Source organism: Propithecus coquereli, unplaced genomic scaffold (genome assembly GCF_000956105.1).
Source record: "Propithecus coquereli isolate 6110/MARCELLA unplaced genomic scaffold, Pcoq_1.0 Scaffold114, whole genome shotgun sequence".
Taxonomy (NCBI): Eukaryota; Metazoa; Chordata; class Mammalia; order Primates; family Indriidae; genus Propithecus; species Propithecus coquereli.
Window position 1 is genome coordinate 3804883 of NW_012135414.1, and position 11436 is coordinate 3816318.

Consider the following 11436-nt stretch of genomic DNA (forward strand, 5'->3'; position numbering starts at 1 on the left):
ATGTGTGTTGGCCAAGCAGACTTGGGGGAGAAAACCGGAACAACCCACCACTGACGCAGCCTGTCCCTCTCCTGGCGCTGTGTGGCTTCCTTCTTCTGTTCTGAGGAGGCAGATTGTTTCTTTTGTTCATGTTTGCTCGGTGCTGTGTGACTTTTAGGATTGGGGGGGGGAGGAAGGTGCTTCTGGGCACTGAATTCCCAGCTATTGAAACAGCCTAAATAAGGTGGCACGTGCCCTCTGTCTCCCCCAAGCTCCTTCATAGCCTGGCCCTTTATCTCTTGGTCACTGCCCTCCCCTCTTGGCCGTGGCCTCATCCGGGATAGCTCAGTGACCTTGCCTCCTCCTCCCAAAGCAGCAAAGGAATCTCACTCTTTGTGGTGACTCCTCCGTTCCATTTGATTTTTCCCTCTGCAGGCAAAGCACCCCCAAACTTGCCGCAGGGAATACCTCCCCTGCTGCACAACCAGTACCTCGTGGGCCCCGGAGGACTGCTTCCTGCCTACCCGGTGAGCGCACGGTGGAGCTCCTGGTGAGCCCCAGCTCCCCTGGCCTCGGGCTGGCACCTGGTGAGGGGAGCCTTAGGTTGGGCCAAGGTGCCCACCTCAGGCTGCTCTTAACCTGCAGAGCCCCTTGTCTCTGCCCCTCTGATCCCTGATGTGTCCTCCATCTAGACTCCATTGGGGCAGGATCTGTTCCCACAGCACCTTATCCGAGTCCCATTCCTGGGTGTGTCCCAGCCTTCCAACCTTGTTTGAGCCCCTATGAAGGCCCAATCCTCCCAGGGGATAGTGTGTGGTCCCTAAAATGCCCTTTCTGGTCCTCACACAGATCTATGGCTATGATGAACTCCAGATGCTGCAGTCACGGCTGCCAGTGGTGAGTGTGGGATGTGGCATGGTGGGAGCATAGGGTTCAGACTCTTACACGTCCCTTCTCCTTTGGTCTTTTTTTTTTGAGACAGAGTCTCACTGTGTTGCCCCAGCTAGAGTGCCGTGGCGTCAGCTTAGCTCACAGCAACCTCAAACTCCTGGGCTCAAGCGATCCTCCTGCCTCAGCCTCCCGAGTAGCTGGGACTACAGGCATGCGCCACCATGCCCGGCTAATTTTTTCTATATATTTTTAGTTGTCTGATTAATTTCTTTCTATTTTTAGTAGAGATGGGGTCTCGCTCTTGCTCAGTCTGGTTTCGAACTCCTGAGCTCAACAATCCGCCCACCTCGGCCTCCCAGAGTGCTAGGATTACAGGCGTGAGCCACCGCGCTCGGCCTGGTCTTTTTTTTTTAAAATAACAGAAATTTATTCCCCACGGTTTTGGAGGCTGTTGAGTCTGAGATCAAGGCACTGACTTTTGGTCTGGTCAGGGTCTTCCTGTTGTGTCCTCACATAGCAGAAGGTGGAAGGGCAAGCTCCTCCCTTAGTCCTGATTGCCGCCCTATCCGGCCCTGGCCCTTAGGATCCTTGGCCTAAGGAACCCCCTCAGCACCGCCGCCAAGCAGGCTGCCACCATTTGGTGGTTGTGTCTGGTACATCCATACATGTCAGTGTCCTGTGCTCATCTCTGGGGAACATGATGGCCTTTGGGACTTGGCACCCCAGTATACCATGTCCCCTACTAAATGTTTGTCCTTACTTTCCCTCCTCATCTGTCTCTCTCTTCCAAAAAGAAAAACTAGGCTGGGTGTGGTGGCTCATGCCTGTAATCCCAGCACTTTTGGTGGCTGAGGTGGGAGGGTCACTTGAGGTTAGGAGTTCAAGACCAGCCTGAGCAAGAGCAGGGCCCTGTCTCTACTAAAAATACAAAAAACTAGTGGGGTGTGGTGGTGCACGCCTGTAGTCCCAGCTATTCAGGAGGCTGAGGCAGGAAGATCACGTGACTCCAGGAGTTAGAAGTTCCAGTTAGCTGTGATCATGCCACTGCATTTCAGCCCAGGCAACAGAGTGACGTGGAGGTTGTTTACTCGGCCTTGGAGTACTATACAGTGTCTTTTAGGCCCAGGTGGCCAAAGGTTCCAGTTGTGATGCCAGCTGAATGAATGGTGGAGCTGACAGTCTCTAAGGTCTCTTCTGGGTCTGGTCTCCCACCTGTATTTGCAAGAATGCCTGCCCTGGGATCTCCCTGGTGGTTGCTTCCTCACTCTGAGGCCTCGTAGTTTCTTCATTCTGATCCTTGGTGCCAGGATAAGGCCCTGGGCGCTCCCAGGGATAGCCACATTAACAGGACTGCGGGGAAAGACTCCTGGGAAGCAGGCCTGCTCTTGCCTTGCCAGCCGGCGGGATTTCCTTCTGGGTAACTACTCTCCTCTTGGTCTGACATGTCCCAGGGTGCCTGTTAGAGAGCTTGGGCAGTGGTGTTCACCTATGCTGGATGTGGTCTTTCCTGATCCCAGAGGAAGAGGCTTCCTCCCCATTGAGGTGTCACCTGTCCCTCCTCATCACTGGTGTTTCCCCCTTCTCTGAGAGGCCACAAAGAGCTTATGGAACTGCTTGTCTCAAGAGAGACGTTCTTTTCCATTTGCTGGACGTATTTCCAGAGGCAGAGGCTGAGAGCTGAGCATCTCATTCCCTCATGTGCAGACCAGCAGCCCATCAGTGTGCTAGTTGAAGGCCGAAGCCCTCGCAGGATCTCAGAGATATTCCTGAAGCAGCAGCTGGTCCTGAGGGAGTCTCCACAGGGGATATCAGCCCTGGGATTCTGCTTCAGGGGCTCTCCATGGCTCTCCACCCCTATTCACAGGCCCTCTTGTGCTTTTATCATTTTAAGTCTTAGAGGAAATCCCTTCCAAAGCCCACCTTTTCAGATACATTGTTTTTTATTGTCCCTTGGGTCATTTGTTAACATCTGCTACTTTTTTTTTTAAAACAAGGTCTCACTTTGTTGCCCAGGCTGTGGTGCAGTGGTGCAATCATAGCTCAGCAATCCTCCTGAGTAGCTGGGACTGCAGGCACTGCGACCATGCCCCTCAGCCTCTTTTACTTTAGTGCCTAGTTCCCACCTTCAGATTCTCTGCCTTGGATGAAAGAGCTCCCCCTTCTGGGCTTTCTCTATGCCTCTTCCCAGTTGCGATCCTACCCGCTCTGCATTCTCCCAGCTCTACGTCCTCCTGGGGATGCTGTGGGTGCTGTGGGCTGCTATGGGTTTCCTGGAGGTTGGCTGGAGGTATGTCCAAAGGAGGGTGTGAGTGCCATTCCTAGCCAGGATGGCCTTGTCTGGCTGTGACCCAGCATTGTTGGCCATGGGTTTGGGGCAGCCCGGGGGCTTTTCCTTTGCTTAGAAGACAGATATGTCTAGGACTGAGAGGCCCTGGAGGTGTAAATAAGGGTCAGGGCAGGCCTCCCCTTCTCCACAGAGCTCTACTGTGTTTGGTTCTCTTTTTCTCCACGTTGTTGGGTCTGTCAGACTGGCCCCTGGGTGGTGTGCAGTGTCAGCATTGCTAGGGCAGAGGCGGGGAGTGATGGGCCAGTTTGAGGCCTCACCTGGGTCCTGGGTGTACCTGTGCCTCCCTGGCGCTGCTTCCTGTCCCCTATTGAACCCTTTAGGCACCTCCTCCTGCTGTGTCCTTTTTCAGGTTTGTTCTGTTTGGTCAACTTTCATAGCTGCTGGTTAATCTCACACAGGAAAAGCGAGCAAAGTTGATTCAGTCTGTGTCATTCACAAGCATCTGTCTGTGATATAAAATGGATGTGTGAGGCTGGGCTTCCGATGGCTCTGGCTGGCGAAGGCTGCAGGGTTGGTCGGTCTGTGTGCTAGCCAGCTAAGCAGGCTGCCTTGTTGCACATCTCCGACAGGCGCCAAGTCCTTGGAGTTCTCCGTGAGTGCTTGCTTTTAGGTGTGTGGCCCATCTCGGAAGTATGGCATCACCTAGAGTTTCTTGTGCTGGGTCTACTTTCTTGGGAGTGGGGCAAGGCCACTTGCCGATTGAGCCTCCCTGGTCCCTCCTAGGATTACTATGGAATTCCCTTTGCTGCACCCACAGCCCTTGCCAGCCGAGATGGGAGCCTAGCTAATAATCCATATTCAGGTGAGTCAATTCAGTGGGTGAGGAGTGGGTGGCTATGGGGCTGGCCTGTAGCTAATCCAGGAGTCTGGAAAACAGAAGCAGAAGAGCTGAGAGAGGCCTCTTAGCTCCCCATACTGAGCTGGAAGCCAGACCTATTCTTACTTGCAGGAGCCATGTTTGACTTTTTCCTGGTTGGGTAAGGGTTGGTGACCCTGGTTGGGTAAGGGTTGGTGACCCAAGGCAACGCTTTTCTTCTAGGTGATGTTACAAAATTTGGCCGTGGTGACTCTGCATCCCCTGCGCCCCCTACTACACTAGCTCAGCCACAGCAGAGCCAATCCCAGACCCACCACACAGCCCAGCAGCCCTTTCTGAATCCTGCGCTGCCACCTGGCTACAGCTACGCTGGCCTTCCCTACTATACAGGCATGCCCAGTGGCTTCCAATACGGGCCTACCGTGTTTGTGAGTATTTGGAGGGGGGGGTGTGATTCTTCCTCCTGGCCTTGGGTCACTGGAAGGGTGAAACCTGGGACCTATGTTCCAGCTCCTGGGAGCAGAAGCAAGGAGGCAGAATCATGGCCCCACTCGGTCTCATCTGGGCTTCAGTGCCCCTTTCTGCATTTGGACCCTGCATGTGTCGTACTAATAATGAAGCACAGGTCTCCGTAGCCTCCTGCCTGAGGCAGGGAATACCTGATCTGCTCCATGTTGCCTTGTTCCTACGCTGATGCCCCATCTGCTTGCCCCGCCAGGTCCCTCCAGCCTCAGCCAAGCAGCACGGTGTGAACCTCAGCACCCCTACCACCCCCTTCCAGCAGGCCGGTGGTTATGGCCAGCACAGCTACGGCACAGGTGAAGGGTGCTCCCCGCACTGAGACAGGGTAAGACAGGCTTTTCTGGCTCACACAGGCCTCTTGTACCGTGCTGTGCTAGGTTATGATGACCTGACCCAGGGGACAGCAGTGGGAGACTACACCAAAGGTGGCTATGGTGGATCATCACAGACACCAACCAAGTCTGCAGGTTCTGGGCCTGGCAAAGGTAGTGTTCGTCTCTCCTATCCAGGATTGCGGCCCGAAGTAGTTGTCTCCTTCTACCTGACCCCCTCACAGGCAGGGCTACCCCTGAGTGCCCCTGGAATTGGGGGACCCTGGAGATGGGACCAACTGCTTTTCCTCCTAGGAGCATCAGTGTCTTCAAGCACCACTGGCCTACCTGATATGACTGGTTCCGTCTACAAGAATCAGGTGAGGGGGAGGACAGAGGTGGATGTGTAGGTTGTCAGGAGGTACAGCAAAAACTGACCCTCACCGTTGTCTTCTTTGCCCTTAGAGTTTTGACAAGCAGGGATTTCATGCAGGGACCCCTCCACCTTTCAGCCTGCCCTCAGCCTTGGGCTCCACTGGGCCACTGGCCCCTGGAGCAGCCCCTGGCTATGCACCCCCACCCTTCCTGCACATCTTGCCAGCTCACCAGCAGCCCCACTCACAGCTACTGCACCATCACCTTCCGCAGGATGCCCAGGTAAGCGCAGTGATGGGGGCAGCCACCCTGTGCTGGGCCGGGGGTGCTGCTCCTCCAGCCCTGGCAGCCTTCTCTCCTCCTCAGAGCGGCTCAGGTCAGCGAAGCCAGCCTGGCTCCCTGCAGCCCAAGTCTCAAGCCTCCAAACCCTCCTACGGCACCTCTCCATACTGGACAAACTAAACCCTGAAGAGAGTGGGACAGGGCTTACCCTTGGCAGGAGAGAACACACGGAGCACATTTCTGAGAGCCCAGTGCCCTTTCCCATCAGCCAAGCCTCTGTGGGGGGCCTGCCTCCCAGACTGGCTGTTGTATGTAATGTATTTATGTATGTATTTGTAAATGTGACGAGCGTGGGGGAGTTGGGGGTGCAGCTGCACGTTAGCCATGTCTGCTCTCCCCATTCAAGCCCCTTTTCCTCTTTGTAGCAGAATAAGCCCCCTATACCGTTCTGCCTTCAGACCTTCATTTAAGCCCCCTGCCTGCCCAATGGGCTACTAGGAACAGTTTCTGGAAGGGTTGGTTCAAGGCAGTTTGGGTATTGGGGTCAGTCAGGTACCAATGAAGAATCACGACTTATCTCACTCCTTTGTAAACCATTATCTGAGTGTTCTGTCCTTGTGTAGTTACGTTACACCTCTGTTTTAAAGAAACTGGTCCTTTTGTCATTTTTCATGGTCCCCCTTTGTCATATCTTGATCTGGGAATAGCAGAGATATCCCTCCACCCAAAATAAATCTGGGTACCTGTTTGTCTTCATACAGAGAATGGGCTTCTGCTTCTGGTATTGTCCCCAGAGACTTGCCTTCCTCTGGCTGACCTTGAAAAATTCACCTGAACTGGGGCTCAGATGTTCAGCTCCCTTTAAAAATCTCCAAGCAAAGGCTCCTCTATTCTAGTTGTCCTGCACGAGGCAGGCAACAGTTTCAGGGTTTTTCTCTTGCCCAAACTCCACCTAATAAAGTTGTGAGAGCATGCAGTCTCTTGTGTGGTGTCACTGAGGAACCGCTCAGGGCAGGGCTGAAGCAGACCTCAGATGGCTGCAGTGTACTGCTATCAGGCTATAAAGGCTTGAATTGGTTATTTCTCTTTGCTGGACCCTTCTCTAGGCTGAAATGATAAATGAAAAGACAGCTTAAGCTTCTCACAGGGCCCTGTCAACAAGTGTACCAGGGCAAGGTAATTTCCAAGTCTCAACTGTAAAATCTGTAGTAAAGCCAAGAACTGAGAGCAGAATTCTAGGCCTGAGAGAGAATAAGTACAAGCAGGCATACCTGTCAATCCTTTGCTCTTCATAAACCAAACACAACCTTGATTGGCAGGCAAGGGCTAAGGGGGAACAGATGACTAGTGAGTTAGGCTATTACCAGGTAGACCAGAAGCCAGGGAGGAGACGAGCCACAGTCATCAGGCACATCCTCCACTTGGTTATCCGCAACCCTGCTCCTACCTAGCAGGCAGCTCAGGGCGGTGTTTCCTAAGGTGCCACAGCCTCTCGTTTCCTATGTCGCTACTTCAGACCAGGCTAAATAAGCAAACAAAATGAGTCAGTGCAGCTTCAAGTTGAGTATTGGTCAAGTCATTATGTCAGAACCAGCCTGGGGGTCAGTCAGTCTTTTCCTTTTCTGCTTTTGGCATCTACTGTCTGGAGCTGTGGCCATTCATCACACGAGGCGCATGCTACTACTAACGCACAGCTTGGGATCTTGGCTAGGAAAAAAAAATGTGTTCTCTTGCCTGATTCCTGTTAACAGGAAGTTAAGAACACAAATGACAATGAAAATAAAATGTTTGCCTAAGGAGGGCAGCAAAGTACCCATCCATTTCTTCACTGACGTAGTCATATCAGCTGACTGTGCCCTATTTCAGAAGTTTTAAAATATGCCCACTTGTTAAAGCTTCCTTTGAAGGAACCTTCCTTAAAAACATGTAAGTTGGGGATGATTCTCCAGGGAGGCGAGTTGGACAGAATGTTTTATAAAAGGCAGGTCAGCCAGTTTGGGTTTTAGTTTGTTTTAATCTTCAGCTGAGTCCTGGGCATCATCAGTCTGTGAGATAACAGTGAAAACATCGAGACCACCTTTTAACACAAAGAAAAAAATGAAGAGGATCATCCCGTGGGGAAATAGCAATACAGGTATATTTTATTTCACATTTTATTAATAGACAGATGGGCAGAAAAAGACAAAATAAATCACTAAAAGGGAAGTCAACACAAAATGCATCAGATAATCTTTTCTCATAAGTTAAACTGAAGAAAAACATCTACAATTTCAGCTAAGAAAACTATTAAAGTCAGGTGTGTCCTGCTGGTTTCAGAATAGTTGAAAATTGCATCTCTGAATCTTTTTAGTTGTAAATGTAAACCTTGTTTATCAGGGTGGGAGGGGTGGAGAGTTAATTTTCAGTGGAGAACCACACACTTTACCCATCCAATCTCTTACTATGTATTCCCCAAACATAAGGAAACCAGCAAGTAAAGAAGCAAATTGCCAGGGCAGGGTTGAAAGAATGGACTACAAAAAAGTTTGGCTAATAGAAAAGAACTCTGGAATGATAAGAAAAAGGGCAGAGGGAAGACTTTCAGAGAAGCAACAACGGAATCATATTATACTTTCTCCACCCAGCCTCAAAATACACACAGAACTGAAGCGCACCCAGTGAGGCCTTAATTAGAATTAAAAGGAACCTAAAAATGCAGGATTTTGAGTTCACGGCACACCAAATTTAATCAGCACAACTGTACTCATAAGGTTCTGCCTTAAGCCTGAGACCTCCCAAAAATAAAAATTATATACTATTTTTCCACAGGATGTGTTCTCAGGGACAGAGCTCTGGAACCAGCATCTGGGTTTTATAAGTCTAAACTATCAGAATGTCTATCTGCTACCAAGCCAACACACCCCAGTCTTCTGGAACTGATTGTACTCATCAGAGGCAAACGCAGCCCTCAATAGTAACACCCCAAAGGGCTGAGAGGTACAGCCTCCACTTAGCGCTCCGGCTCCCTGAGTCAACGTGCAACAGAGGCCTAATTAGGCCAACAGGGCCTAATGTGACAGCTGAGCAGCACAGCACCTCCCAAAATGTCATGGTGCCTGGCCTGCCCTGGGCGTGAGATGCGTAAGGGGAATGAAAGGTTTGATTTTTAGGGCTCCAAGAGAGTAAGACCAAGCTATTGGCTGTAAACTTGCGCGCACACGTGTGTGTTTGGAGGGGGTAGTGGGTAGGGAGGTAAATCAGTACTGTGAGAGGCTTTGGCTCCAGAAGATTTTGCAGTTTATCTGGAAGCATTATTTGAGAAGTGTGGGGAGTAAAAAGGTAGTTGCAACATTCTTCTAAGAAAGTTTGTAGTCAGACAACTTAAGAGCATATTACAGAACTGCTCTGTCCTATGAATCTGACTGGAATTAAAAGGTTCAGGGTGCAAGTAGCAGCCCTGACCCCGTAGAGATTCTGGGACCAGGCTCAACGGTGTCCCTTAAGAACCTTAGCGTGTTAAATATTCCCATTTAATACCAAACTTTACAGGCCAGAGAAGGCTGGGGCTGCTGGGAAGTAGTCAGCATATGTCTGGGTAAGTTTAAAGAGCGAATGAAAACCCTGAGATCAGAAAGGAAGGAGGAGCTAAGGAAGTAAGCATCATTTACTCTGACCATCCTAGGATCCATCCTACCCCTGTCCCTAATCTGCCCTTTGGTTCTTTCTATGATCTGAAGAAAAAGGAGTTGACACTAGTGCACAGGGATCTTAAGTAGGACTGTAATCAGTCCTTGCTGTATCTTCTTTCTGAAATCTGATTTTACATTGTAGCAGTTTTCCCCAAAGAACAATGCCCTTCTATGAACTGACACACCCCCCATAACAACCAAAAATCACCTTCAAGTTTGAAGTTTCTGGATGCTGAAGGCTGCTGGATCTCAGTATTTGATTGAAGCAACACATGATTGAGACCTGGGAAATCAAAGCTGCAGTGATGGTATGGCAAGATCTCTGAGCCTTGCCTGCCTGGAGACTGGAAACTGCCTGCAGTCAACGCCCTTGGCCCTGCCAGAAGAGACACACCCACGAGGAGCTCAACGCACCATTTCTGCTTGGCGCTCCACAACCAAACTACATTGAAAGGAGAAAAAAGTCCAGATCACTTCAATGAAGAATGTGAGAACCGGTCACTCATGTCTCACACGCATCCATGTTTGTCAGTGTAAGCAGCTCGATGAAAACCAAAATCTTAATACATGCACCTAGAATTAATGCTGAGTAATTAAAAGTGACTACTTTTTGAAAAACCTCATGGTGAGAGTTTATCTATCTTGGAGGGGAAGGCCATGTTAAATACATACAACAGGTATTTCCTCTCCCAACGGTGGTCACCAGTAGTTTTGACTTTTTCCCCCCAGCAGCATCAACCAAAATTGGCATCGTGATTTTTAACTCTTTATTTCCATCCCTAAGAATCCACACATACACTAATCCCCACTTCTCCCCCACACGCCCCACTCCCTGGGGGGAAAAATAACAACCTTGCCTTTAAATTTTAAAATAAATGGCAACCAAGTGCTCAGTTCTATGTAAAGTATGAATATTTATTTCAGGCTTCAGATCCCAATCGATTTCAAAAAGCAAAATCTGATTTCTCTCAAAGTAGCCGAGGGCTCCACGTTAGGATGATTTCATGGAGGCTGAAGGAGCTCATCTCATCAGGCTTAGCACGAAGTCCCTGACGCTCACTGTATCCCAGCCTTAGGAAGGGAAAGAAACAAAATTCACCACCATGGGGCCGAACGAATGTGCACACACTAATGTAAATGAGCAGCTAAACCTTGGCAAATTTGTTTTTTTTGTTTGTTTGTTTTTTTGAACTTTGTTTTGTAGGTTTTTTTTTTTCCATTTTCTTTTGCTACCCAGTATATGCAGCACTTGTGAACTCCCAAGAGGTTCCCAGCTTTAAACACATTAAACGTCTTGAAAGACTATTTAATTCCTCAAGAATCTAAAAACAGACCAAACGTGTTTTGCTGTGAACATTCTGTAGAGACGAAGTGAGGCGGGAGTTTGGGTTGATGTTGTTTAAAAAAAAAAAAAAAAGAATCAATACAGTGATGGAAGGGTAAAGAATGCAAGAATTCAGACATTCTGTGTAGGGTTACTCTCTCTCCATTTAAGGTCCATAAAAAGGAGCAAACTGAGATCCATAAGGGGAGTCAGCAGGAGCTGTGTTTGTTTTCCCCACCCCCTGTGAATAGGTTTTTGCTGAGGGGGCCATTGCTAGGTCCCCTCTTGCTCCCCTCCCTTTGGCCTGAGATGGCAGGGCAGTACAGGGGCATTGAAAGAGCATGTCACGACTCCTCATTCCCAGAATCATCATCATCATAACAGTCGGCATCTTCCTCCTCCTCATCTTCATCATCAATGTCGTCGTCATACAAGTCGTCATAAAGCAAATCTGAGCTGTTGTCATTGGAAGGCACTTTAGTTTTGATGCAGTATTCCGCCAGGGTTGTGGGGACCTTTACTCCATCCTTTTCTGCTTCGGCCTTAGTGGCTGAAACCTGTTTCCTGAAGAGTGAATGACACAAAAATAGTTTGCGGTAATTCTACATTTTGAAGACGGATTTATAACTGTCCTTAAATAATCAAGATTACTTAGGACTGCTTTCCAAACTTCAGTACCTGCCTGAAAGCATCAATGGATATACTCTGTACTGCACCAAATTCTTTCAGCCCATTGGGTACCACTGTGAAGGGAACTTTTAATTATGACCTTTTTTGGGGGAGAAATACACCATTACATGAAGGGAGTTTAAAGCAGTGGATTTCAAAATCACCTCAAATGATGTTTTACCTAGTCTTCTCACTACCAAACATTATGCACCCCAAGAACTCCCCCTTAATTTTCTTTTTTTTTTTTTTTT

The 11436-nt window shown here is 49.3% G+C and overlaps 2 protein-coding genes across 3 annotated transcripts in view; one reads left to right on the forward strand and one right to left on the reverse strand.

Moving 5' to 3' along the window:
- Positions 1–6490, forward strand: part of UBAP2 (ubiquitin associated protein 2) — a 60799-nt gene extending 54309 nt beyond the window's left edge. For both annotated transcript variants that reach the window (XM_012657109.1, XM_012657100.1), the window contains 9 exons: positions 415–506; positions 829–876; positions 3941–4019; positions 4257–4462; positions 4753–4852; positions 4934–5041; positions 5183–5247; positions 5333–5524; positions 5609–6490. In XM_012657109.1, coding sequence (XP_012512563.1) covers positions 415–506; positions 829–876; positions 3941–4019; positions 4257–4462; positions 4753–4852; positions 4934–5041; positions 5183–5247; positions 5333–5524; positions 5609–5704 — 986 coding nt within the window. In that variant the 3' untranslated portion in view covers positions 5705–6490. The remainder of the gene's footprint in view (positions 1–414; positions 507–828; positions 877–3940; positions 4020–4256; positions 4463–4752; positions 4853–4933; positions 5042–5182; positions 5248–5332; positions 5525–5608) is intronic.
- Positions 6491–7639: 1149 nt separating this feature from the next.
- The window catches only part of UBE2R2 (ubiquitin-conjugating enzyme E2R 2), a 120289-nt gene continuing 116492 nt past the window's right edge, over positions 7640–11436 (reverse strand). Inside the window, exon 5 of the mRNA XM_012656631.1 lies at positions 7640–11080. Within this exon, the coding sequence (XP_012512085.1) occupies positions 10861–11080 (220 nt within the window). The 3' untranslated portion in view covers positions 7640–10860. The remainder of the gene's footprint in view (positions 11081–11436) is intronic.